Below are 26845 nucleotides of genomic sequence, written 5' to 3'. Positions count from 1 at the left end.
GTCCCCTGTGAGAACGTGAGCCCCCCATGGTTCCAACATGCCCCAACACGGAATGGCCCATGAGTGCACCTGGGGACCTTTGATGGTGGGAGAGGGCGTGGGTTGTGGGCGCCCGGGGGCATCTCCAGTGTCAAGGCCACAGCTCGGCCAGGTGGGGCTCGGGGGTGTGGCCGGGCTGTCCTGGGCAGGGGCAAGTACCTGGCTGTGAAGAGTGGGGAGGGGAGAAAGGGAGGGTGCGCCGAGGCAGGGAGGGGGACCAGGACTGTGTGCCCAGCCAAGGCACATTCCCAGAGCACCCTGCCTGCCTTTTAGGTGGGTCTGGGAAGGAAAGTGCTGCAGGGCCACGGAGGTCTAGGGCAGTGCTCCCTGGGGAGGCACCCGGGGCCCGTCCTGGTGTCCTGGGGTGAACACAGGGCCGGGGCTCAGGTGCAGAGCAGCATCTCAGCAGAGGAGGGGTGCCAGTGGGGGGTCTCAGCAGAGATGGGGTGCCGGTGGGGGTCTCAGCGGAGGGCTGCAGGTGAGGTATCTCTGCAGAAGGCTGCAGGTGGGGGTCTCAGGGCGGGGTGTGCGGGGGACAGCCTTCTTGGGCCAGGCAGGTGCCTTGAGGGCACCCTGGCTCCCAGCTGAGGGTGGCTGAAGGCTGGAGGGAAGGGATTTGGGTGCCTTGGGACAGAGGAGAGGGCAAGTGGGGCCACAGAGACCTGAGAAACCCAAAGGGCCGGCGTGGAGGGAAGACACAGCTTTGTAGGGGCAGCATGACGCCAGCACTGAGCTGTTCCGGACAGCGACCCAGGCGGGCAGGGGCCAAGTCCGGCCCTGGAGCGGGTGGGGCCCCTGCTGTCCAGGACGTGGGAGGAGGCCCCCAACCTGCACTGTCCGGCCGGGTGCTCGCTGCAGGCACCCTGGGCGGGTCTGAGCGTGGCTGCTTCTCTCCTGCAGGCCTGGTGAAGCTGGGGGTTCACTGTGTCACCTGCCAGAAGGTGGCCATCAAGATAGTCAACCGTGAGAAGCTCAGTGAGTCTGTGCTGATGAAGGTGGGTGGGGCTGGGGGGGAGGCGGGGCCGGCAGTGGGGTGGGGCAGGGAATAGCACAGGGGTGGGAGCCAAGGTTGCAGTGTCCTGCAGAGCTGAGTGCAGGGGGGTCCTGCAGGCTCCTGGGCTGCCACACCCCTGCTGGTCCCCTGGCAGGGCGCCTTTGCCCTTGCTTCTCCCCTCCAGCCCTGCCCACCTTTCTCCTGCCTCCAAGCAGAGTGGGCACCCGTGAGGGGACAGGCTGCAGCTGGGCAGTTCAGTTGCTGCACGGACCTGCTGTGCTAGCAGGCAGGGCCTCAGTGTCCCCAGCTAGAATGGAGAGGAGGCCCTTGCCTCAGAGCACCCCTCTCCTACCAGGGCCCAGCTTGGCAGAGGGGAGCCCCACCTTCCTCCTCCACTGGGGCCTGGCCTCCATCGGCTCCATTCGGTGGTGTCTGGTCACCGTGGGGACCGGGCAGGCCCCCTGGGTGGAGGACTCCTGGGCTCTGACCCACCTCTCAGTGGGGAGGGGGCTGCCCCGGCTGCTGGGAAGCCTGACCCTGGGTGTAGAGGAAGAGGCTGTGGCTCCCAGCTGCTCCGGGTCTTGCCCACAGTGGGACCTGGGCTGGTACTGTGGGACCCTCCCAGCACCGGGGCCAGCCGAGCCCCCTGCCCTCCCTTCCTCTCCATTTGCTCCTTCGCATGCAAGGCTGCAAGTGGGGCAGGACACGGGGATGGGGCCAGTGGGAGTAGCCGAGAGAGGGGAGGCTTGTGGAAGCTGCTGACGGTTGGGCACTGTGACATGTTCAGCACCCCCCAGCTGCTGGGGGTGTGGAGGAATTAACCAGACTAAACTGGGGAGGCCTGGGGACCCTACGGGGAGGTGGGGGCGGCATTAAGGGCTGCCTTGGATGGGGCTAGCAGGGTCCCACCCTGCCTTGGAGGAGAAACAGAGGCCCTGAGAGTGACGGGGCCAGGACAGTGCCTGGCAGAGAGATCCAGTGCGGGGCATAGCTGGGGAGAGTCCCATGCTGAATTTGGGAGGTGCCTGTGAGCTCCAAATAAAGGAGGGCCTGGGGATGCGGGGGAGGGGAGGTGTCCCTGTCACCTGCAGGCATCGTGCACAGATGCCCGCCTGGGAGGGAAGGGCTTGGGGACAGGCTGACCAACTCGCCAGGGCTGGGACCCCATCACAAGACTGGCCCAGCTCCAAAGCCTCATCCACGCTGGCTCCTGAGTGCTGGGTACCCCAGGCCGTGGCCTCGGCTGGCCCCACCACTGACATGGCGACTCCTCTGTGCTGGGCGGAGCACCGGCTGCCCGTGGCCAGGCTTGCATGTCTGAGGGAGGGTGCCCTGCCCTTACCTCAGAGCAGGACTGGGTGTCCTGAGTCAGGTGCCCTCCGGGGTCACTTCTGCCCCTCCCTGGGGCCCTCCCCACTTGGGGGACAGTACCAGCTGGGAGCCTGTGGATGGGGGGCATGTGCCCTGCCTACGGCCTGCACACCCACTCTGTGTCCCACACACACAGGATGCCTGCCCCCACCTCATGCTAGTCCTGAGCCCACAGAGGCCTGTCCCAGCCCCTCCTCCTGTGAGGCTGCCGCGGTGAGGAAGGACAGAGCCCAGGCATAGCCTGCCTGGAAGGGCCCTCCATCCGACTGGCTGGGAGCCTTCTCTCCAGCAGCTCCAGGCCCCATTCCTGAGGCTGGGCTCACAGAGAGGCCCAGGCTGCCTGCCTTCCTGGGCAGGGTGGGGAGGGGCCCTCCTGCTCCAGGGGTCCCCAGTCCTCAGCCCTACAGGCTGGTGTCAGCCCAGGGGCCTGGGCTCCCTCCACTGAGGCCCCTGCCTTCTGCCCTCTCCACCAGCCAGGGCCCTGGCTGAGCAGCCCACGTTCCTGCACATCCCACAGGATGGCTCCAAAGGCCCCTGCGTCCCCCACAGCTGGCAGCAAAGGCAGTGTCTGTGGGGAGCGATGCGTGCCCCAGCCCTGTGAGCGTGACGTGCTCTGGTCTCTCCCACGCAGGTAGAGCGGGAGATTGCGATCCTGAAGCTCATCGAGCACCCCCATGTCCTAAAGCTGCACGACGTTTATGAAAACAAAAAATATTTGTAGGTATTGCTGGGTCTGAAGAGCTGGGGTGGCAGAGGTGGCAGCTGTCGCTGCAGGGGTGGGTGTCTGGGGCTTGGGGAGCACAGGGGCTGGAGGCCAGGGGCACCTGCTGCATCCCAGCAGCCCTGGCCCTGCCAGCATGAACACCTGCCTGGGTAGGGTCTCAGCCCAGGCTGCTGTGGTCTCTGCTTCTTGACCAGACCAGAGACTTGCTCTGGGGGGGCTTGCAGAGCCACCAGCCTGAGGACGGCAAGGGGGAACAGGGCCTTCTGGAGGGGGGACAGGAGTTTCAGGGTAAGGGGCAGAAGCACCTGGCCCTCCCCACATGGCCACGCTGAGCCTCCTGGCCTCTGCCCAGGACTTGCCCAGCCCCACTGAGCCATGTCTCCATCCCTGAGGCTCCTTCACACGAGGCACAGCCACCAGGCTCCCGCCATGCCTGGACCCTGGCTGCCGAGTGTGGCTGACCCTGTCACCCCCACAGCTGTCGAGGCCAGCAGAAATCCCCACCCTGTCCCAGGCATGCCTGGCTGTGAACCCCATCCCCCCAGACCCAGCCTCAGGGAGCTCCTGGGAGTGGGCACAGTGGTAACTCATGGCAGTCTCCTCTGTGTACTCTGATGGGGCTTTCTGACGGATGAGGGGCTGCTGCCCGAGGGCTGTCTGGCCTTGAGCCCCATCTGACCCTCGCTGGTCCCAGGGTGGCGTCGTGACCTGCCAGGTGATCCCAGCCGGGCATCTCTGAGGCATCAGGCACTGAGGGAGCAGGGAACATATAGGGCTGGGCTGGGGGCTGCCCTTAGGGTGAGCTGGCTGAGAGCCTGGCCAAACCCAGCAGCTCCCCTTCCTCCAGCAGCGACGTCCATGCTCGCTCTGGCCTGGGTTTCTGCATTCTCGTGGGGAGCATGTGCAGGTGGCCAGCTCGTGTGTAGCTGGGGAGAGGAAACCCAGGGGTGGGGTGTGGGGAGCCCGCCTGCCCCACCATGAGCAGGGGCTGAGAAACTGTCATCAGAGACTTGGGGGGGCAGGGGTGGTCCTGGCCCTGGTGCTGGCGAGATGGACTGTGATGAGGGGCACGGCTTCCTCATGGTGACACAGTGCTGGTGCAGTGGGGTCCTGGGGAGGCCTTCTTGGAGGGGAGGGCAGGGGAGTGCAGGGGGGACGGGCACAGCAGGCCAAGGCCCAAGGACAGGAAAGAGCCCAGGAAGTGGGCACAGCTGTGCTCACAACTTCTCCTGAGGTCTGGCCCTGGGTGTTGTCCCACCCCCTCTGGACACCGTGTGGCCTATGCTGAGCCTTGGGCCTGGCCGCCCCCCTGTCCGGACTCCCACCGTGGCCCCCACCACCTTCCCCTGCCCTGGGGGCTTCACCGCCTTCCCCTCTGCCCTGGGGGCTTCACCCACCACCTTCCCCTGCCCTGGGGGCATCACACCTTTCCCTCTGCCCTGGGGGCTTCACCCACCACCTTCCCCTGCTCTGGGGGCTTCACACCTTTCCCTCTGCCCTGGGGGCTTCACCCACCACCTTCCCCTGCCCTGGGGGCTTCACACCTTCTCCTCTGCCCTGGGGGCTTCACCTACCACCTTCCCCTGCCCTGGGGGCTTCACACCTTTCCCTCTGCCCTGGGGGCTTCACCACAACCTCTGCTCCCATCCCCACACTGGGCCCTTGACTCCTGCCAAAACCAGCTCCTGGGACAGCCGGTCACCCCAGTCCCCGTGGCAGCTCTGAGCATGCACCAAGGCGCCACCCCCTTGGCCTGTACAGCCCCCCTACATCACCATAGCCACACCCAGGGCCACCACCTTCACAGGCCTCCCCCTGGAGCTGGTTCAGCCTGGGTGGAGTGGCCCCCAGGCAGCTGCATCCAGCGTCCCACGGGCCTCTCACCAGGAACCAGCTCCTCAGGACCCTCCATGTGGCTGAGACCCCATGCGGGTGGTGCTGGGAGCCCACCAGGGCAGGAAGGGGAGGGCCACGCCAACCTTTCCCTCATCCCCTCCCCCTGGCCTTCACACTTCCTGTTGCCCCCCCAGAGGCCCAGACCATCCCTGGGCCCCTGGATGTGGCTGTGTGGTCTCCCTGCTCAGTGCCCGTGCCACTGAGGACCACAGGGTGTGAGAGCCACAGCAGGCAGGGCAGAGCCCCGAGGCCACCCCATGCACCGAGCCTTGGCCCCAGCACCTGCCACACTCAGTCTGCGGGTTCCAAACCCTCCCTGGCAGCTGTGCCCCCAGAACCATCCCTTCACCCGCCCCTCCACCCTCACCCCACCCCACCCCAGGGTCCTTGCAGACTCATTTGAGGTCCACCCCCAGGAGCCCAGATGGTTTGAGATCCGCCATAGTCAGGGCTCCTCTCAGCTGTCCCCCCAGCCAGCGGGAGGATGGGGGTGGCGTGCAGAGAGGCTGGGCCAGGAGGCGGCTGTGGGAGGCCCTGGGATGACGAGGGGCAGCGGGCACCTGCAGCTGGGCGCACTGGTGGCCCCATCTCCTGCAGGTACCTGGTGCTAGAACACGTGTCAGGTGGTGAGCTCTTCGACTACCTGGTGAAGAAGGGGAGGCTGACGCCTAAGGAGGCTCGGAAGTTCTTCCGGCAGATCATCTCCGCACTGGACTTCTGCCACAGCCACTCCATATGGTGAGCCCCACCCCTGGTGCCCCCCACTCCCCAGGGACCGCCACACCCAGTGTGCTACCACAGACGCCCCCTGTGCCCCAACTACTACACCCCCTATGGTGCTATTCCGAGGTACACCATGCCCCCCATTAGCTGTCCCTCAAGTGCACCGTCCCCCTCCTCATTAGCTGCCCCTCAAGTGCACCATCCCCTCCCCCCCATTAGCGGCCCCCTCAAGCGCACCGTCCCCATTAGCTGCCCCTCAAGTGCACCATCTCCTCCCCCCCATTAGGTGCCCCACTAGTGCACTGTCCCCTCCTCATTAGATACCCCTCGAGTGCACTGTTCCCTCCCAGGAGGTACCTCTCAAGTGCACTGTCCCTTCCTCATTAGCTACCTCTCAAGTGCACTGTCCCCCGCCATTAGCTACCTCTCAAGTGCACCATGCGCACTAGGTGCTCCCCTTTTCCCCGGAGGAGCATCAACCCCCGGCACCTCCCCTTTCCCGAGTGGGCAGTGTGTCGGGAAGGTTTCTGCCTGGCGCCCACCCAAGGGCTCTGGGAGCCCCTCGGCCTTTCCAGGGACCATTGCTTGCATCCCTATGTGCCTGGGGGCCCTAGGTTGGCCTAGGCCAGAGAGGTGTGCTAGGGAGCAGGAGGGGGCAGGAAGGAGCCTGCCAGGGTGCAGGAGGGCATGGCAGGAGAAACAGGGATGCCTGACTAAAGGCCAGAGCCAAACGGACCAGGCAGGCGACTTCTGATTGGCTGCCTATGACATCACCAGGCTGGGCTGCCATTGGCCCTTCTGTGTGATTGGCGTTTGGAGAGGCAGTGGGCTTTGGGCAGGGGGTCTCCAGGGCGGGGAGGCGCTCAAGGCAGAGACTGGCCCTGTTCAGCCTCGCCGCCCTCCTCCCCAGCCACAGGGATCTGAAACCTGAAAACCTCCTGCTGGACGAGAAGAACAACATCCGGATCGCAGACTTCGGCATGGCGTCCCTGCAGGTTGGCGACAGCCTATTGGAGACCAGCTGTGGGTATGTGGCCCTCTGCCCAGGGGAGAGGCTGGGGGACGGGCTGGGCTTGGGGAAGAGGAGCCAGTGGGCTGAGAGGCCCCCAGTCTGCCTGAGCCTCCCGGCACCCCACAGACAGGCCCCCCACAATGTGCCTGAGCCTCCCAGTACCCCACAGCCTGGTGGTGGTGGGGAGACAGGCCTCCCGGCACAGTAAGGGTAGGGGTACAGTCCTGGCCCTGGCCTGCCTGGGAGTGAGGCTGGGACCCACTTACATGCCCCTCTCCTGGGGACCCCCTGGCCCCTGCCCAGCCAAGTGGGCAGACAGCTTTGGGCGCAGCAGAGACCCAGCACCCCACCTTGGTCTCCTCCCAAAAGCCCGCCTGGGGATTCAGGGAACGTGGGGGCGTCTGGCACCACAGCCCTGGAAGCCTCCTTGAGGGCCCTGCAGTGCACCATCACCCTGGGGGGAGGGCCTGGCAGCGCCCGGAGCCCCGCCGCTGACCTCTGCCCTTGCCCGCAGGTCCCCCCACTATGCCTGCCCCGAGGTGATCCGGGTGAGTCCGCGCCGCCGCTTGCAGCTCTGTGGGTCCCAGGGTGGCGGGGACCTGACCCTGGTGGGACCCCAGCCTGCCGCACCCCCAGGTGCTGCTAGGCTGCCTGTCCCCGGGCCGACTCCCTCTGAGCCCAGGCCCGCCAAGGCCCCCGCCCTGCCCTGCACCCCCCAACAGCCTGGGCACTGCTGTCCACAGGGGGAGAAATACGACGGCCGGAAGGCGGACGTGTGGAGCTGCGGCGTCATCCTTTTTGCCCTGCTGGTGGTGAGACCCTGGCTCCCCTCTACCCTGCCCTGGCCTCTCCCCCAACCTGCCCGCCCACGCTGACCCCCACCCGGCCACCCGCAGGGGGCTCTGCCCTTCGACGATGACAACTTGCGGCAGCTGCTGGAGAAGGTGAAGCGGGGCGTGTTCCACATGCCGCACTTTATCCCGCCCGACTGCCAGAGTCTGCTGCGGGGCATGATCGAGGTGGACGCCGCGCGCCGCCTCACGGTGCGTGCCCTCGGAGCGGGGCGGCCCCAGGGCGTGGCGGGGGGGCGCGGGGGCAGGGGTGGGCGTGTGCCCGTGTGTGCACAGGTGTGTGTGTGCACACCCAGGTGAGTGTTCAAGTGTGTGTGCGCGCCGAGGTGTGGGAGTGCCCAGGCGTGTGTGGGCTCGTGTTCAGGTGTGTGGGTGCACAAATGTAGGCACATGCCCAGGTGTGTGTTCAAGGGTGTGGGGGTACCCAGGTGTGGACACATGCCCAGGTTCATGTGATTGGGTGGGGGCGTAGGTGTGGCATGTGCACGTGTGGGGAGGTGTGTCCAGGTGCATATGAGCACTTGTACCAGTGTGGGGTGTGCACAGGTGTGGGGGGCTGTGTGCACAGGTAGGTGAGACCTGGCTGTAAGTTACACAGAAGCACTGGTGCTTCCCCATCACGGCCATCCTGCCTCCAGATGCTGCTGGGGCAAGCTCCAGGCAGCGTGAATAGTTCCACTGAGTGCCCCCGGCAGCTGTGGGGGCCGGCAAGAGCCAAAGGTAGCCTCCAGCTGCTGGTCCCGACCTCCTCCAGGGCTGCCTGGTGTGGGGACCGCACATGTCCACTTGACAGAAGCAGGTCACCCTCTGGGCTGGCCCTGCCGGGGTAGCCTTGCCCTGTTCCCAAGTGGCCACCGCCTCACACCCCACGAGCTGTCCCTGAGTCAGGGTGGAGAGAAGGGGCCGTGTGGCTGGCCGGCCCTCCCAGCCTCCTGCCCGCACCTGCACCCAGCCCCGCCCCACTGCACAGGTGGGCCGGGTTCTCCTGGCTTCAGCTCCCTCCTGGCTGCTCCCTGCTCTCCTGCCTTGGTTCCTTCCTAGAGCCACGGAGGGGCCCAGCCCAGGCAGCACAGGCACCTGGGGCCGCCCTGGCTCCAGCTTCCCTCCCTCCCCCTGTCCCTCCGCTCCCCAGGCCCCTGTCCCTACCTGGAGCACCCCCCCGACCCCGGCTCCCCCCTGACTTCTCTCGTCCTTGAGGTTTGTTTTCTTCTCCACTTGGGAGAGGCAAGGGCAGGGGTGCTGGCCTTGAGCCTCTAGGAACGCAGCCCCCTCCCCATCCTCCCCCCCACCTTCCCCCCACTCACTTGCCCTCACCCTCTCCTGCTCTCTCCGTGGCCCCAGCGCCCCAGCCTTCCCCCTGACCTCCTAATGTGGGCTCTTTCCGTCCCTCGTCCGTACTAACTCCCTGTTTCTCTTTCCTTGTAGCTAGAGCACATTCAGAAACACATATGGTATATGTAAGTAGCTTTTCCACCCACTAATCGCCTGCTTTGCCTGTTGCTGTGGCCTGGAGGCCCTGCTAGGAAAGGCGGGGGGAGGGCGCCGGCCCAGCGCAAGCCCTGCCCCACCTTGGCCTTTGGCCTTCTGTGGCCTGCGCTGGGTGCGGGGTGCGGGCAGGACGCAGGAGGCCTCCCCGGGCTGGGCACAGGGAGAGTGGCAGGATGCAGGGCCCCAGGTGAGGGCGGGCCTCCCACCCTCCCAGCCGCCCAGGCCCGGCTAGAGCTGATGACCGGGCGGCCTGCCCTGTGTCCACAGAGGGGGCAAGAATGAGCCGGAACCAGAGCAGCCCATTCCTCGCAAGGTGCAGATCCGTTCGCTGCCCAGCCTGGAGGACATCGACCCTGACGTGCTGGACAGCATGCACTCACTGGGCTGCTTCCGAGACCGCAACAAGCTGCTGCAGGACTTGCTGTCCGAGGAGTGCGTCTGGGGCTGCTCCTGGGTGGGGCACAGGGCCTGGGGTGGGAGCGCCGCCACAGAGGAGCTGGTGGCCCCGTGTGCCAGCGCGTCTCGCGCCTCTCGCCCGCTGTAGGGAGAACCAGGAGAAGATGATTTACTTCCTCCTCCTGGACCGGAAAGAAAGGTACCCGAGCCAGGAGGACGAGGACCTGCCCCCCCGGAATGAGATAGGTACGGGTCCAGGGGTGGCCTCCAGCCCAGGCTGCACTGCCCCACCGGGGTCCAGGGGCTGTCTGGCCTCACCCTCATGTGTACTCAGACCCTCCCCGGAAGCGTGTGGACTCCCCGATGCTGAACCGGCACGGCAAGCGGCGGCCGGAGCGCAAGTCCATGGAGGTGCTCAGCGTGACGGACGGCGGCTCCCCGGTGCCTGCGCGGCGGGCCATTGAGATGGCCCAGCACGGCCAGAGGTGTGTGTGCCCCGAGGCTGCTGGGCCTCCCTCCTTGGGCCCTGGCTGCGTGGCACTGCTGCCTGGCTCATTGCTGCCCATTGGCCTGGGGTCTCGGCTGAGGCAATTGGGTGGGGCTGCATGGGCTAAACTGGGCTTAGCTGAGCTGGACTGGGCTGGGAGCTGAGCTGAGCTGGGCTGAGCTGGGCTGGAATGGGCTAAGCTGAGCTGGGCTGTGCTGTGCTGGGCTGGACTGGACTGGGCTAGGCTAAGCTGGGCTGGGCTGGGCTGGGCTGGACTAAACCGGACTAGACAGGGCTGAGCTGGGCTGGGCTGGTCTAGACTAGACTAAGCTGGGCTGGGCTGGTTTGGGCTGGGCTAGACTGGACTTGGTTGAGCCAAGCTGGGCTGTACTGAACTACACGGCTGAGCAGGGCTGAACTGAATTAGGCTGGGCAGGTCTGGGCTGAGCTGGGCTAGGCTGGACTAGGCTGGACTAGAGTGGGCTGAGACGGATTTGACTGGGCTGAGCTGGGCAAGGCTGGGCTGGGCTGGACTTAGTTCGGCTGGGCTGAGCTGGGCTAGGCTGGACTAGGCTGGACTAGAATGGGCTGAGATGGATTTGACTGGGCTGAGCTGGACAGGGCTGGGCAGGGCTGGGCTGGGCTGGGCTGGGCTGAGCTGGGCTGGGCTGGGCTGGGCTGGGCTGAGCTGGGCTGAGCTGGGCTGAACTGTATTTGGCTGAGCCGAGCCAGGCTGGGCAGGGCTGAGCTGGGCTGGGCAGGGCAGGGCAGGGCTGGCTTGACCCAAGCTTGGCTGGGCTGAGCTGTGATGTGGTCACACCATGCTCAGAGCCATCAGCTCAGCAAGCCTGTCCCCCTGGCCCCGGCAATGCTGGGCCCAGCTCCGGGTGGTGGCAAGTGTGGTGTGTGTGGCCAGGGACATCACAGAACTCAGCAGTGATGAGCAGACCCGTGGCCGGAGGAAGGGCACCCAGCCCCTCTGGAGCCCCTGCTGGGTGGGGGCAGGGCTGGGCCGCCCGCACGAGGCCCTCAGCAAATCCTTGGAGCCAGTGTGGCCTCTTAGGGATGAGCTCAAACGTCCCTCACCAGGTGGCGCCTTCCAACACTTGGGGACAGCTCTTGGGCCCAGGAGCACACCAGGAGGTCCAGGAGCCCAGGCAGCAGTCTCTGGTCTGCCCTGTGGTCTGGGCCTCAGCACCCCAGGGCCCCCTCCTTGTACTGGCGATTTGGGGGGTGGGACAGGCGAGGCCTGTTCCTCGGGAACTTGGCGGAAGCTGTGGGGAACTGCAAGGTAGCTTGGCAGCCATCAGGCTAAACCTGTTCCAGCCCCAGCCCTGGCCAGAGTACTGGTGGTCCCAGTTCTGGCGGCTCCCAGTCCATGGCCCCCTGGGAGTCCTAGGCCCTCCCTGGGGTTTCTGGCTGGCCCAGCCTCCAACCTGGGGTCCCAGCCCCCAGAACCTCCTTCCCAGGGCCCAGTCAGCTGCAGCCCTGACCCCAGTACTAGGGGGCAGCAAGGGGCCCTCCTATCTACATTCTACTGCCCTGACCTTCAGTGGCCTGCATGTCATGGGGGCACCTCAACCTGCAGCCCAGGTGCCTGCCTCCTGCCTGCGTGGCAACCTCCCTGGGCTCCCCTGACCCTGCAGGGCAGGCCCCACCACCCCACTGCCTGGCCCCTCCGGTCAGCGGTGTGGGAGGCCGCCCTCTTGGCCTCTGCTGCAGCTCCCAGGCCTGGCTGCCTGGGGCAGGTGTGGGATGGGCCAGGGTGTGGACCATTCCGGGGCCTCTGGAAGGCCACTAGTCCTGGCATGTCCCAGCCAGACTCCACTTCTGGCGGGGCCACCTGTGCAGCCAGCAGAGACCCAGCTGCTTGGTGCTGGGGGACGCAGGGGTCCTGGGGGCTGGGGTGGGGACGACCAGGCCACCCTGCCCAGCAGTCACACGGTGTGGAGTGTGCTGTCTGGCCCAGCCTCCTCTCTCGCCATCTTTGTGCACCGGCCTCAGAGCCGCGTGGAGTTCTTACCTGGTGTGGCCCGGGCCCTGGGGGCCAACCCTGTGCCCGCGTGTGGCCGTCAGTAACTGTGTTTTCTCGCTCTGTTCTGCTGTAGTAAAGCAATGTTCAGTAAAAGCCTGGATATCGCTGAGGCCCATCCCCAATTCAGCAAAGAAGACAGGTATACACCCCGACCACCCATCCCCGCACCTCCCAGCCCCAGACACGCTGTCCTGCCTCAGGCCGGGCAGGCACATGGGCGGGTCTGGTGGCGGGCTGGGCTGCAGCGCTCCTGCAGCGGTGAAGCTGGCCAGCAAGCCAGGCAAGGGCCCGCGGGCTAGGCAGAGGCCAAGGAGGAGGGGTGGGGCTGCTGAGGCGTGGCCCACGCCTGCCTGCGAGGGACCAAGCGCCGTGGCTCACAGGGCCTGGGGCTAGAGCCCGGCATGGCTGCAGGCCGAGCCCCTCCTCCTGCCAGCCCCTGTGCTGTGTCCAGTGGGCCTCGGTGGCCCTGTTGCCCCTGGGGCCGGCCAGAATTGAAGCCGAGCAGCCGTCCTGTGCCCACCTGCAGGAACTGAGGAGGGCAGGAGGTGCCGCCATCAGAGAGGCCTCTACCCGGGGCCAGTCTTGGGAGCCTGGGCGGGTGGCGCCACCCTCCCAAGGCTGCACTGTGCTGGCTGCCGGTCAGGCCCCTTCTCTTTGAGCCCTGGCCCTGCGCCTACCTGTGACTCTCACCCGTGTGCCCGTGCCCTGGCTGCCCTCAGGGCTGGCGCCGTCTCTCCTGCCTCTGCCCCAGCAATTGTAGCTCAGCGTTCCCAGCAGCTGCCTGGCCGGACAGGACCAGGGCTCGGCCCCTCCACCCCGGGGCTTCCAGCGCCTCTTCTGTCTTCCTCGTGCCCAGTCACGAGCTCTGGGTGGGCTTGACAGGAACCGCAGGTCCAGGGCCTCACTGGTGGCTGCTGCCCCCATGAGGGCTGTCCACACTCCCAGCTCAGCCCTGAAAGCTCTGGGTCCAGTCCCAGCCCTGGGTGTCATCCTGGCCCAGACAGGCTGGGTTGGGCATGGGGTCCCCGCCGCCTCCCTGCCCCTTGGCTGTGTCTGGTGAGGGAGTTGGAGGGTCGTCGCCGTGGGGCCCAGCCCCCGGGTGTCTGGGAGCCAGGTGTGTGGCCAGCGTGGCGCTCTCCACGGTCCAGGACCTGGGCCGTGGTGTGGACCAGCGAGGCCCCTCGTGGCCGGCTGGCAGTGGGCAGGCCTGGTGGGCAACGCAGGCCGGGCTTTTACTCTTCTCTGTCCTCTTCTCTTCGGCGGCTGCCTCGGCCCCTCCCTGCATTTCCTTCCTCCAAAGATGGCAGCTGCCACTGTCTGGGCGCGTGGGCACCGGCTCGTCCGTGCAGTGTGGTGGAACGACGCACAGCCGTCCTGGTCCCTGCACGGGGGTGGCGGCCGCACACCGGAGTCTCAGCCGGGCACGCTGGGCCAGGGCCTCCCTCCTGCTGTGTGCAGGTCTCAGGCCAAGTAAGGCAGTGGTGCGACAAGGCCCCACCGTCCCTGCCAGCGGCTGCCCCAGCCTGGCCCTGCCCAGGCCCTCCTGGTTGTGGACAAGGGAAGGGCCGGCCACTGACCCAGGCATCCCTCACGGGCATCTAGGGACATGGAGGACCAGGCTGCAGGCCCTGTGAGAGCTCAGCCGTGGGGGGTGCTTGGCACATGGGAGGCTGGAGCCAGCACGAGGCCTGGAGCAGAAGGGGCTGGATACAGGAAGCTCACAGGAAGCCCCCGTCTGTCCCCTCGTCCCTCCGTCCACCCCCACGCTGGATGGTCCCTTGCTGCGGCTGTCTGATGCCGTATCCTGTGCTGTGCCTGGGCTGCTGGCATGGGGTGGCCCCCACATGTGGGCCCTCTGGGCACAGCCAGGCACCCTGGGCCCTCCTGAATTGACAGGGTGTGCAGCAGGACCCAGGGCCTCGAGGCTCTTGGCCCAGGCTCCAGGCCTCCTGGAGGGTTTACCTGGGGGGAGCAGAGCCCAGCGCCTGCTGCTCCGCTGCCCCCTGGCTGAGCCGTGGCCCTGTACCTTGTGACCTCTAGGTCTCGGTCCATCAGCGGTGCCTCTTCAGGCCTTTCCACCAGCCCACTCAGCAGCCCCCGGGTGAGTGACCCCCCACCCCCACCCAGCTCGGATGCACAGAGACCCCAACCCTCCCAGTCAGCGTGTGCCAGGGTGGGGGCAGCCTCCGCGGACCCTGGGAAGCAGCCCCAGGCGCCCCCCATGCCCGAGCTCCTGTGGCGGCTGCTGCTCTGTGTGCAGGCTGCTCTGCTAACTGCACGCTCTTTTGTTTTGTTTTGTTTGTTTTCTTGTGTGTCACTTGTTTTCTTTTGTGGCGAACGCTCCTGCCCATCCCTGCCTGCCTGCCTCCCCACCCTCCCGCTCCCACCTGCTTCTTTCTGGTCCTCCTGTGCCGTGTGCATGCGGGGGACTGGGGTGCATGTGCCGCGTGGCTGCCCCCACCCCACTCGCTCCCTGCGCCTCCCTGTAGCCTATTAGGAAGCTTGTCCTGCCCCCACCGCCCCCCGAGCTGCCCTTCGTGGCCCACCCCCTGGCCACCTCCACGGAGCCCGAAACTTGTGGGAGCGCCTCGAGGCCTGGACACGTCCTCCCTCCACAGGCCGCCCCGCGGCCCGACCCCAAGACCCAGACCTTGCCGTGCAAGGCCAAGCTGACTGACAAGCCTCTGCAGGGCACCAAGTCCAACCCCTTCCCGGCCAGCACCCCAGCCCGGCCTCCTGCCACCAGCCTTTGTCCCCAGCTGGTACCACCCCTGGGCCCGCCTGCCCTGCGGGTGCCCCCCCGGCCCCCACCCACCAGGATTGAACCAAACACCAAATCTGTCCCCACCATACAGGTGACCCCTCACCCCTCACCAAGGGGCAGTCCCCTCCCCACCCCCAAGGGGACGCCTGTCCACACGCCAAAGGAGAGCCCGGCCGGCACGCCCAACCCCACACCCCCATCCAGCCCCAGCGTCGGAGGGGTGCCCTGGAGGGCGCGTCTCAACTCCATCAAGAACAGCTTTCTGGGCTCACCCCGCTTCCACCGCCGGAAACTCCAAGGTGAGTGTCTGCCCAGAGGCGCCAGAGTGGAGAGAGCAGAGGCTGCCTTGGGGAGGGCCCCGCCCGGCAGTGCCAGACCAGTCCACAGGGCCTGCAGCTGCAGGGGTGGCCTGGGCCTGCCCACGGCTCACTGTCCCGAAAGCACCGAGCAGCAGCCTGTGTCCTACCTGTCGCACAGGCTGGTATCCCCTCCAGACATTCTGTGTTCCCGAGTCTACTCACTCTGTGTCCTGGGGCCAGGCACACAGCAAGGAGAGCTGGCCACCGAGGGGGCACTGCCAGTCAGGAGGCCCCATGTGTGGGGCACTGAGGGCCAGCCAGTGCTGCTGGAGAAGGCACAGCCGACTTCAGCACCAGAGGCGGGGACAGCTCCCCTTAGCCCGGGGGCGCCACAGCCAGTGGGTCCTCTAAGGTGGCCAGGAGCTGGGGTGACCAGTGCCCCTGGGGGGCTGTCCTGGTGTGTGTGGGTGGACTCCTGATGACCCTGACCTCAGCGCAAGGTGGCTGGGGCAGGGGAAGGATGGAGCGGTCACCACGCCTTCCCTCCTGTTCATCCTGTGTGCACAGTTCCGACGCCAGAGGAGATGTCCAACCTGACCCCAGAGTCGTCCCCAGAGTAAGTGGCCCCTGCTGGAGGCCTCCTGGTACCTGACACCAGGCTGGCTTGGGGAGGGGCATGGAACCCTTCCCCTATGGCCAACGGGGGCTCCTTCTCCACGTGGCCCCACCTCCCACTGCAGGCAGGCCTGTCTCAGCCACGGAGTCTCTGAAGTTCGAATGCCCGGCTGTGAGGGGAAGGCCAGCCAGGGGAGGAGCCCCCAGCCCTGTTGAGAAGCTTCAGACCTCGGGAGAGCCTGGGGTTGGCTGGAGGCGAGCAGGGGGTACACTGGGCAGAGTCTCCCCAGGGCCTGAGCTCGCCAAGGGCAGAGACTCGGGGTCAGTCAGGTCTCAAGGAGAAAACAGCCCGTGTTAAGAACAGAGGGGCAGCAGGCCTGGTGGGAACATGTGTGCAGGGGCGGAGCAGAGCAGCCAAGCTGAGGCCTGGCCCCACCGCCTTTCTGAGCCGTAAGAGGTGCCACTGCAGAGACTACAGCGCCCGAGTACCGAGATGCTCTGGGGGCTGCTGTGACCGGTGTCTAGGCAAAAATGTCCCCAGAGAGACCCCTTCCCAGCGCCCAGGCCCTCTCCCTCCCCTTCACGATGGCCTTAGTCACTGGGCAGTGTCTCGGAGACCAGGCGACTGCTGGTGTACACATATGAGCCTGCAGCGTGACCCCAGGCCAGGCAGCTACAGAGAGCGGCGGCCAGGCCTGAGTCACTTCACAGGAGACCCCGGGAAATGGAGGTGTGGCCAGCTGTGGACTGAGTAAGAGAAGAACGTTCATCCTGCTGCTGGCTTTAAACCAGGGGCCCCTGTGGAAACTGCTCAATGCTAAGCCCCAGGAGCAGCATCTGCAGTCTGCCGGGATCCCACCCCAGTGGCCTTTCTGCGCCAGTCAGGTGGCCCTTCCAGCTGGGTGCCCAGGTCGGAGGTGTGTAAGCATCGTCTCAAGCCCAGATGCACAGGGCTCAGCAGACTTGGGAACCCTCCGCCTAGGCCCTGACATTGCCGTTTCTGCTGCTACCAAAAGCTTTCATGAACAGACTCATAATTATCTTCCTCAGAGAAGGTGGAAAACATCAAAGCCGCGAAGGTGGCTTTGATGCCACTGCCGCTGCCTGCGCTTCTCCCCTCCCCTATCTTGAGACGGCCTGGAGGCCCTGACCCTTCCTGAGGGCCCAGCACGGACGCCTCCCACGGCCCCACCCAAGGGCCCGGCACAGACGCCTCGGACAGCCCTTCCCGAGGGTCCAGCACGGACGCCTCCCACGGCCCCGCCCAAGGGCCTGGCACAGATGCCTGGGACAGCCCTTCTCAAGGGTCCTGCACAGACGCCTTGGACGAGGGTCCAGCACGGATGCCTCCCACAGTCCCTCTTTGGTGATGACTCACTTGCTGGGGACCTGAGATAACCGCCAGCCCCAGCTGCTGCCAGCCCCATGTCAACCAGGCGCCCCAGAGGAATAGCACCAAGGGAGGCAGCTGGCTTCAGGAAGGGGCGCATGCGGTTGTCTGGGACATGCAGGGCTGCAGGCTGGACACTCAGGGCTGATGTCCTTGAGTCTGAAGCCCTGGCTGGAAGCCCAGGCAGTTTCCAGGTTGCAGCCTCGAGGGGCGTTTTTTCCCCAGGAAGACTGAACCTGGTGGATGCACCCACCCTGTGAGGAAGGGTCTCCTGCCAGACTCAACAGGCGACTGATTTAAGTTCATCTCATCTAAAAATAGCTTCACAGCAACACCCAGACTAGCGTCCGGCCAGGCTGTGCACTGTCCGCCACGTGGGTGCTGGAGTCACAGCGCAGGCCCCTCACCCCTTGTCGGCCTGGCCTCCCTGGGCCCTCCAGCATCTTTCACACATGGGACTATTTTTGCCAAATGCTGCACCCCTGGGCCTCAAAGCAGAGAGTCACGTTTGTACCATCTTTCCTGTCTCTTCGTCGGGCAGAACATCGACCATGCAGAAACTCACCTGTGTTTCCAGAACTGCCCGGCTGCCCCGTGCACTTCCTGGCTCCAGGCCCTGGCATGGGGCTGGGGTAAGGTCAGGGCCAGAGGTGGCCCTCGGAGCTTTGAACCCAGAACAGACAGCCGCCGAGACCGGCAGGACACTGAGGAGGCGTCAAGGGGCTGAGCGATGGTTGGACCCAGTCCCCGTGCTTGTCTGGCAGGACTCCCAGGCCACACAGTGGCCGAGGAGGCAGCTCCAGGAATGGGCAAGGGAAAGGGGAGTTGTGAGGCCGCTGGGAGGGGCCTCAGAATCAGTCGGGAGAGGGCACCACAGCCCCAGCCCCGCCGGCCCCTCCTCCAGGTCCCTGCCTCTGCCTCTCAGTGCACCTGGTTCCGCCTCCAGGCAGCAGCGGCATGGGAGGCCGGCAGCGCGCGCCTCCACTGTGAACAGCTACCCAGGCATGCTCTGCCTGAGAGTCTCAGGGGCTGTGCTAGAGGCGCCTCTGGCCGTGGTCCTCTCACAGTTGGGCTTCCCAGCCCCCGCGCTGGTGGGTGGGGTTCGGGTGCTCTTGAGCTGGAGAGCAGAGGGCCTCTGCAAGTTGGGGTGAGCCTGCCAGCAAGACAGGAGTAGCCTCCTGTGGCCTCAGAAGCGCCTCTCCCTCTCCTGTTGGAAGCGAGTTGCAGGCCCCGCCTGCTCCTGGGGGTGGGGGGCACAGGTGACTTCAGGAGCCCAGCTTTAGTCACCTCTCACAGCGGCCTTGGTGAGGGGGGGCTCCCCTGTGGAGGGCTCACCTGTGGAGGGACATCCCCAGACTTGGGAGCAGGTGGCAGGTCGCAGGCGGGCCAGGGGTAGGAAGGGGTGTGGGGTGCCTAGGCGGGCTGGGCAGGTAGGTGGTGCCAGCTGTTGTCACTGGGCCCTGCATCCAGCAGAGGAAGTGATGTCAGTCAGGCCTGCCAGTCATGAGGTTGGCAGCACTGCCCCAGCCTGGGATGGGGACCACCCACTGTGGTGGCATCTGGGAGCCAGGGTCTGCGTGGCTGTTGCAAGCCCTGAACCGCCCTGCCCCAGCCAGCCTCAGAGGTCTGGAAGCGATCTCTACTCTACAGGGTAGGGACCAGCCCTACGAGGCTGGAGCCACAGGGAAGCCACATGGCCACACGTCCGGAAACACAGGAGGGCGGCCCCAGGGGTGCTGAGGCTGCCCTGTCTGGTGGGAGGACTTGCAGCCCCTGGTGTCTGCTGAGGCTGCCCTGTCGGGTAGGAGGGCACGCAGCTCCCAGTGTCCGTACCACACCTGTCCTGCCACTGCCTGTGTACAGCTCCCTGGCTCTGCCAGCTCCAGGCTAGGCACCTCTGCCAGGATGCCACTGGGCACCTGACTAGGGCTTAGCCAGAAACGGAGGAGCAAGGCCGGGAGCAGGGGTCACCCGACTCCCTCTCCTTTCCTTCCCAATGGGGTCTCCTGCGAGTGCTGCCCGGGAACAACTCTAGGGAGCCAAGAGGGGCCAGTTAGGGCTGTGGAACCTGGTTGGGCCATGGGCCGGGTGAGGGCATTAGGGCTTGGATAAAGGTTTTGGTTAGGGTTAGGGTTGGAGCCACAGTGATGGTCAGGGCATATGGGCTAGGGTTAGGGTGTTGGGGTCAGGGCTATGGGTTCTGCTAGCACTGTGGAGACGGCCGTTTCTATCATGCAGGAATTGAGGATTCCGCTGTTCCAACCCCCGATTCGAGGGAGGCAGGGGTGTGGACACTACCACGCCTCAATCCTCACAGCCTGTCTCCCACTGCCCAGGCTGGCCAAGAAGTCCTGGTTTGGGAACTTCATCAGCCTAGAGAAGGAGGAGCAGATCTTCGTGGTTATCAAAGACAAACCTCTGAGCTCCATCAAGGCTGACATCGTGCACGCCTTCCTGTCGGTGAGGCCACAGGGCGCCGGGGGAGGCGGGCAGCCCTCCCAACCCCACACCGCCCAGCCCCGAGAATACAGGCTCCTCACTTAGACAGGACATGTCCACGCACACAGCATGGACGTCCGCTCACCCGTGGGCCTGCCTGGCCGCCTTCACTGGACAGGCGCTCTCTCCTGCCCGCCCTCATGAGGGAGGGGTCACTGCCCATCTGGGGCGCTTGGCCTGCAGAGGGAGTCAGGACCTTGCTCACTGGTCCCCAGTAGCCCTAGGTGTGTGCTGGGCAGGCCTGGCAGCTGGCACATGGGGCAGAAGGAAGGCTCCCGCTGGGTGGGTCTCAGAGGGGGACATTTCCATGAGACACAGGGAGAAGCCCTCGTGAGGCTGTGGCCCCAGGGACCCATGGGGCTCTGCTGGCCCTCAGTGGACACCCCCAGCCCTCAGGTGTCCCAGTTTCCCTGGTCTCACCTTGCCCTCAGAGGCCGGTGGCTCTCCACAGAGTGGTCGCACTCAGGGTCTTGGGTGGGCTTCATTTGTCTTTGCTGGGCATTTTTGGGTTAGGAGGAGCAGAAAGCCCCTAAAAGCCTCAAATGGAGAAATTTTATTGCCAGGACTCCAGCACCCAGTCCCATCAGGACGCCCCTTCCTTGCCGGCCCTGCCCCACCCTGTGCTGCACCCAGCGCCCAGGCATTGCAGGGGCTGCTCCCCACCCGCCTCCCCCACCACCCCCAGCCTGCCTCCCCAGGGCTGCTGTCCTGCTCCGTGCTCACCACCACCCAGGCGCCCTCCCTAGCCCCAGGATCTTGGCAAGATCAGGCCGTGGCTCGCTGCGGCGGCCTCTCTAGCTAGGGGCTGGCCTCCACCCCACCGGACACTCTGCCCCCCAGGCCCTCAGGCCACTGCTGCCCTGGCTGCAGCTGAGGTTCCCTTAGCGCCGTGGGGACAGCTTGGAGCACCTGCAGAAGGCTCCGGGGCCAGGAGAGCCCAGCGCTGGGCAGGGCTGGGCAGGCCTCAGGCTGCACTTGGACCCTGGCCTCAGGGGCACTCTGCGTCCCCGTCCCCACAGGCTGCTCACTTCCTCAGCCTCCTTCCTCACCACATCCCTTCATGCTGCCCCTGGTTGCCACGGCCAACCTCAGACTCAGCAGTGGCCTCAGCCCCTCCCCATGCCGGCCCCAGTGAGGTGGCTGTGTGCCAGCCTGGGCCCTGTGCACTGGGTGGCCCTGAGTTCTGCTTCCTGCAGCTGCCCCCTCGGTACTGTGGAGCCCACCGAGCCAGTGCCCAGCACCATAGGTCCCGCAAGCAGTGGGAGCCCAGGAAGCCCCAGCAGGAGGGCACGGCTCCAGCCCCGCCCTTGCACCTCCCTCTCAGTGGCAGCTCCCAGACCCCCCACCTCCCACTCAGCTCAACCCTGGACCCCCACCTCAGGCTGCAGGGGTCACCTCCCACCTCCATCTTTGCCCTTAAGGCTCCTCTGTAAGGTCCTGGTCGTCTTGTGCTGCGGCTGCGTGAGAAAAGCCCAGCAGGGGCTTAGCTGTCCCCGCTGAGTAGACCAAAGCTTTGGAGGGTGGGGGCTGGAAACGCCCCTCCCCCTGCTCCAACTGTCTCCAACCGCACTGTGCCCCCCCCCCCACAGAAGCAGAGGTGCCTGGGTGCTCACGATGTGCACACGGTGGGGCTGGCTCGCCCCAGGGCTGCCTCCCCAGAGGGCCAGGGTGGGACCAGCCAGGCCAGCCACGCTCACGCTGCTTCCTCTCCACAGATTCCCAGCCTCAGCCACAGCGTCATCTCCCAAACGAGCTTCCGGGCCGAGTACAAGGCCACAGGGGGACCAGCCGTGTTCCAGAAGCCAGTCAAGTTCCAGGTGGATATCACCTACACGGAGGGTGGGGAGGCGCAGAAGGAGAACGGCATCTACTCTGTCACCTTCACTCTGCTCTCAGGTGAGCTGGCGCCCCCGGGGTGGCTCCGGGCCCAGGCCCGTCCAGGGCATAACCCCCTGTCTCCCCTAGGCCCCAGCCGCCGCTTCAAGAGGGTGGTGGAGACCATCCAGGCCCAACTGCTGAGCACACACGACCCGCCTGCGGCCCAGCACTTGTCAGGTGAGGCAGGCTCAGCTCCGGCCAACCTGCGGCCTGCGAGTGGGGCGTGGCCAGCTGGTGCTGCGCGGACGGGAGGCGTGAGGACCCAGGCGCAGCCTCCTGGCCCCTCTTGATGGACGCTCCCACCTCCCTGCCCCGAGCTGTGGCTGCACCCCTCAGGGAGCAGGGCCCCTCCCTGGCCCGGCGGGACCACCCGCCTCGCCTCTGCACGCCAGGGACATAGGGCGCAGCCGCACCACACTGAAAGGCGCCTCTTGTCCACCGTAGAACCCCCCCCACCAGCGCCAGGACTAAGCTGGGGTGCTGGGCTTAAGGGCCAGAAGGTGGCCACCAGCTACGAGAGTAGCCTCTGACGCTGGCAGGTAAGGCGCCCGGCCTGTGCTGGGGCGGGGAGGGGCTGCGGGCAGGTCCTCGGCGGAGCCAGGCTGGCCCTGAGCAGGGCCCTCCGTGCCCACCCACAGGTCTCAGCCCTGGACAGGCCAAGCATGCCCCGGGCGGCCCATCTGCTAGGGAGCCAGACACAGGGCAGCCCGCACAGGCCCTGGGAGAGCAGTGACAAGGCCCTGCCTTCGGGGCTCCCCGCCATGGCACCCTAGGAGGGCCACGGGCTGCCTGACGGGCTGTGACTTCTCATCTCTCCATACTTCCTGACAGCCCAGGGCCATGCCTCCAGCAGGGCAGAGGGGCTTGAGCCCAGCCAGAGTGGGGACTTCATCACAGCCTCATGGGCTCGTGCAGGGGAGGTTGCCCCGGCCTGGAACCACCAGGGTCTAGGAGCCCAAGGGTCCGTGCCACTCGGCATCTGGCACGGAGGGCTCCCCCCACTCCCCTGAGCCCACGTGCAGTGGGAGCAGGGCGGAGCACTGGGCACATGCATGGGCCTGGTCTGTCAGCAAGGGTGTGGGCGTGCCTCTGAATGGCAGTGCGGCGTGGGGGCGCTGGGCGTCATGTGGGAGGAGCACCTGGCTGGACCCTGGGGGGTCCCTCTCCCAGCCTGCATCTCTGCAGCTCTGTGGCATGCTAGGGTCACCTCCTGTGTTTCCGTGTGGGGTCCTGGAGGCCAAAGAGGGCCCCCCCTTGCCCCTCCCCATGACATCCTCATTCCATCATCATTCCATCACCTGTGGGAGCCCCCCAGAGTGTGCTTCACCCTGCTGCGGGCTGGGGGCTGAGGCCCCCAACAGCCCTGGCCCTAACCGATGCCCCAGTGGGTGGAGAAGTGGCCCCCTTCTCCTGATTTTGGGAGCTAGGCTAGCACAGCGGGCAAGGAGGAGCAGGGTTCCAGGTGCTCGGCCCCGCAGGTACACGTGGTGCTGCCCTACAGCGGAGGCCATGCCATCGGCCGGCAGCAGCTTCTGGCTCTCTCAGCCTTGAAAGCCTTCATCTTAGGAAGGGAAACCGAGGCCAGAGAACGACAGGGCAGCCACCAAGGCCAGGGATGGACAGGGATTGCCCGGTAGAGCAAGCAGAAACGGGCCCTGGGGTGCTGCCCAGGGTGTCCCCGCACCTGAGCAGCCACCTGGGTGCCTCAGTCTGCCCCTGTGTGGGTTGTGGGCAGAACTCCCCCAGCCTGGCCCTGCAAAGTGTGGTCCCGGCTGTCAGCACGCACCACTCTCCCGGAGCCAACTCCAAGCCCCTCTCCATTCCTGCCCTGGACTCTGACCTCAGTGGAGCCCATTGCAGAGGCTCTTGGGGCCTATTCTGGGCCCCATCTGTCTCCCTTTGGACTTGGGGAGCCCACCCTGTCCCTGTGATCTCGCTACGCCCAGCCCTTCCCAGCCCTGCCCCCCTCCCACACTGGACGCTTTTGTCTAGTAAGCCCAGCTCCAAGGACGTGTGGAAGGTGGCTAGCCAGCAGGGGGCCTCCTCAGGCACTGCCCACTCTCCCAGAGACCCCAGCCCGGCCGAGGGAGGGGAGGCTGAGAGCCCCCAGTGAGCAGGCACAGGCAGACCAGGGCGTGTGTCCACCCTGTGCAGGCACCAGTGAGGGCCTCGAGGGAGTAGCCCCTCCCAGGGCCTTGCTCCCACCCCAGTCCTGGCCTGGCAGCACCAACATCCCCAGGCCCAGCAGAAGGGGAGAGGGCCAAGGAAGAGGGTGCCTGCCTTGAGTTGAGGGGCAGCTGGAAGCCACAGGGCCCTGGAGCTGTCGAGTGGCACAGTGAGGATGCATAGTGACTGACGCAGGCCACAGCCAGGGCAGGGTTGTCGGCCCAGGGGAGGGTCCAGGCCCACCCAGGGCGCCGGCCATATCCAGGCTCAGGCTCAGGCTCAGGCTCAGGCTGCTGCCCAGGAGGTCCGGCTGCTGCCCAGGTGGCTCCACCTTGTTCCCTGCCTCCGCAGCCCTGCCTCACTCCAGGCCCTGCCCCTGCACTGCCCCTTATAGGCCCTGCCGCCTCTGGCTCTGGCCCCGCCCAATCTTCCCCACCCATGCCTCTGGGGCCCCACCCACTCCTGGTTCCGCCCCTTCCCCATGGAGGCTGTGGGCGTCCAGCCAGAAGGCCCAGGGCAGCCTTTCACTCACTCCCTCCCTCCTCTCTCCATTCTGTGCTCCAGACACCACTAACTGTATGGAAATGATGACGGGGCGGCTTTCCAAATGTGGTAAGAATCCCCCACGCTCACCTGGCACTTCTGCCTGCCACTCCACTGCTCACCCTCAGCCCGCTGTGGCTGCCACCCGCCGCCCGGGCTGTCCCGGCCTCCCTGTGTAGATGTAGGCACCTGGTAGCCCAGATGTCCCCGACCCCATCCTCTACCACAAGCAGCCCAGGTCACTCCCCTACCACAGCAAGCCCAGGTAGGGTTCCTGGCCAGACTCACCTCTGGCAGGCCCTAGGATCAGGGCAGGCCCAGGAAGGGGCTCCCAAGGCCTGAAGCCAGTGAGGGTCCCACTGGTCCCACTGGTCCCGCTGGTGCAGGCTGTGGCCTAGGGCAGGGGCAGGTGCCCATCCCTCTGTCCACTGGAGGCTGTGCCTGGCAGGGAGCAGAGGGGCCCACAGCTCAGGGCTCAGGTGGGGGTTAGGCTTAGGAAGTGGGATTGAGGGGTCTCCATCGACACACCTGGGCAGTGAGCACAGGGCCCCAAGAAGGGTGGGCTCCCCATTTCCACTCCTCTCAGGACTGCCCCATCCCAGGGACCCAGGACATGACTCTAGCTGCCTGTCCCGAGCCCCCCAGCCTGCCTCCCACACCCACTCCTCCATGCCTGTCCACCCATCTGTCCATCTGTCTGTCTGCTGCTAAACTGTGTCAAAGCTGGCCAGGGGGTCGGGCTTCAGGCCTCTCTGGAGAGGTGTGGTGGGCACACCCTCTCCCTATCATCCACTGGGCCTCATGCAGTGGGTCCAGCAGCTGCCCCCAGGGTCCTGCGAGGCTTCAGAGCTCCCAGCAGGCCCTTTTCTTTACGCTATCATCTCCGGAGTTGGGGTGGGTCGGCCCTCACGGCTGCGAGGTGGGGAGGGAAGGGGGGGTGGGGCAGGGCCTTCCGGGCCAGGCCTTGGTGGGGAGGGAGAGGTCTCACCACCTGCCCCGAGCCTTACTTCGCCAAAGGAGCGCTGGGTCCCCTGCAACAGCTCGGAGGCGCTGGGGTCCTAAGCTCCTGGCCCCACGGCGCACAGCTCCCCAACCGCACAGCCCCCAGTGTACAGGGCCCCTGCCGGCCACTGCCTGCCCACCCTGCTTGCCACCCGCTGGTCCCCGCTCCGCCCCATCTCAGCCTCATCTCTGGGTTCTTTCCCTCGTCGAGGCCCCTTTGTTCATTTGTTTGTTTGTTCTCTTTCTCTCTCCTTCCCTCCCTTCCTCTTTCTCTCCCCTTTTTTCTTTCTTTCTTTTTTTTTTTTTTGTCTCTGTTCTGTGTACCCAGGCAGCCCATTGAGTAACTTCTTTGACGTAATTAAACAACTTTTTTCAGACGAGAAGAACGGGCAGGCGGCCCAGGCCCCCAGCACGCCCGCCAAGCGGAGTGCCCACGGCCCACTCGGTGACTCCGCGGCCGCTGGCCCTGGCCCCGGAGGGGACGCCGAGTACCCAACGGGCAAGGACACGGCCAAGATGGGCCCGCCCGCCGCCCGCCGCGAGCAGCCTTAGACACACTAGCCCCCCCCCCAGCACAGCACTGACAGCGGCTGCCTTGCTGCCCGCCGCCCGCCCTGCCCCGAGTGGACCCGCGGCCGCGCCGCCCGTCCGTGCAGACTGTTCTCAGAGCCTGGGAGGAAAGGAAAGGGGCGCCGGGGCCGGCCTGCAGGCTGCGCCACCCGCGCCCGCTCTCTTTTCTCTCTCCTGTTTCTGTCTCTGCCTGTCTCTGACAGCATCGCTTGTTTCCACTCTGATACCAGGAATTATCCCGAAAAGTTAACATGTCACCTCCACGAGGCCATCCTCTGTGACCGAAGGCAGCTGCTGCGGACCCGTCCTCCCTCCGCTCCTGCTGTTGCTGCCGGGCAGTGAGGCCCAGCCCAGCGCCCCATCTACCCCGCGGCAGCTCCTCGCCTCAGCTCCGCACGGCCCATGGGAGGAGGGCCAGGCTTGGGGGAGCCTCCTCCAGCCCGGCCGACCCGGACTCCCGGTCACCTGACCCCTCGGCAAGAACAGCCTGCCTGGCCGCCTGGGGCCGGGACCCCCGGTGGGCAAAGTAGCCACAGGAACAGACCCTGTCCACCCTGTCCACCGCCTCCACGCCGCACCTGGAGGCCTCCTCGCAGGCCCGTGCCCCGCCTCCCTGGCCGCGCCGCCTCCCTGGCCGCGCCGCCTCCGTGTAGTCTTGGCCTCCTCAGGCTGCCTCCCGTCCTCTCGTCTCACCCGCGCCTCCCTTGCCTCATCTGGGGCGGCTGTGGGCTCTGGCGCTCCTCTCTGGCTGAGGTGGAAACAGAGAGACCCTGGGGCACCAGAGCCTTCCCAGCAGGCCAGGCCACTGGGCTGGGATCAGTGTTATTTATTTGCTGTTTTAATTTATGGATTCTCTGCACCTCTGTTCAGGGAAGGGTGGCGGCCACATCCCCTGCGGTCTGTGCATCTCAGGCAGGGGGTCTGGGGCCAGGGCACCCTCTGAGGACAGCTGGTGGGGCGCGGGGGGGCTGGCAAGCTACTGTAAACTTTAAAGAATTCCTGCAAGATATTTTTATAAACTTTTTTTTCTTGGTGGTTTTTGGAAAAGGGTGTGGGGTTGGGGGCGCCGCTGGGGCAGGGCCAGGTTTTGTGTTTTAGTCCCT

The 26845-nt window shown here is 66.0% G+C and overlaps 2 protein-coding genes across 11 annotated transcripts; both read left to right on the top strand.

Moving 5' to 3' along the window:
* Window positions 1–936: 936 nt before the first annotated feature.
* On the top strand, window positions 937–26103 carry BRSK2 (BR serine/threonine kinase 2). Of its 10 annotated transcripts, none has more exons than XR_004248219.2 (21): window positions 943–1038; window positions 3040–3121; window positions 5622–5762; window positions 6658–6774; window positions 7274–7307; window positions 7503–7571; window positions 7656–7802; window positions 9036–9067; window positions 9366–9530; window positions 9643–9740; window positions 9829–9979; window positions 12090–12155; window positions 14057–14117; window positions 14872–15079; window positions 15647–15695; window positions 19421–19544; window positions 21299–21479; window positions 21549–21638; window positions 21906–22000; window positions 24192–24239; window positions 25973–26051. XR_004248219.2 is itself a non-coding variant. In XM_032153858.2 (20 exons), the coding sequence occupies exons 2-20, from the start codon at window positions 3103–3105 to the stop codon at window positions 25722–25724; spliced, it is 2028 nt and encodes a 675-aa protein (XP_032009749.1). In that variant the 5' UTR covers window positions 937–1038; window positions 3040–3102; the 3' UTR covers window positions 25725–25750. The 10 variants fall into 10 exon arrangements, 6 of the variants coding, with proteins under 6 accessions (XP_032009749.1, XP_032009750.1, XP_032009752.1 ...); XR_004248220.2 differs by lacking the exon at window positions 25973–26051 and adding an exon at window positions 25549–25588; XR_004248221.2 differs by lacking the exon at window positions 25973–26051 and adding an exon at window positions 25501–25539.
* LOC116469166 (uncharacterized) lies at window positions 25749–26840 on the top strand (the record flags this gene model as incomplete). The annotated part of the gene is given in 1 exon segment (XM_032153867.2): window positions 25749–26840. A coding segment is annotated over 1 exon segment (1092 nt), but the record flags the coding sequence as incomplete, so codon positions are not given.
* Between the last annotated feature and the right edge of the window lie 5 nt (window positions 26841–26845).

The sequence above is a fragment of the Hylobates moloch genome, unplaced genomic scaffold, assembly GCF_009828535.3.
Source record: "Hylobates moloch isolate HMO894 unplaced genomic scaffold, HMol_V3 SCAFFOLD_5, whole genome shotgun sequence".
NCBI lineage: Eukaryota > Metazoa > Chordata > Mammalia > Primates > Hylobatidae > Hylobates > Hylobates moloch.
This window is presented reverse-complemented; position numbering and strand designations above follow the sequence as displayed.

What these genes read in the sequence shown, in the direction of transcription:
- BRSK2 (XM_032153855.2), top strand. An exon ending in TCCTTTTTGCCCTGCTGGTG is followed by an intron (nt 7,572 to 7,655) that starts GTGAGACCCTGG and finishes GGCCACCCGCAG; the next exon opens with GGGGCTCTGCCCTTCGACGA. An exon ending in ACGCCGCGCGCCGCCTCACG is followed by an intron (nt 7,803 to 9,035) that starts GTGCGTGCCCTC and finishes CTTTCCTTGTAG; the next exon opens with CTAGAGCACATTCAGAAACA.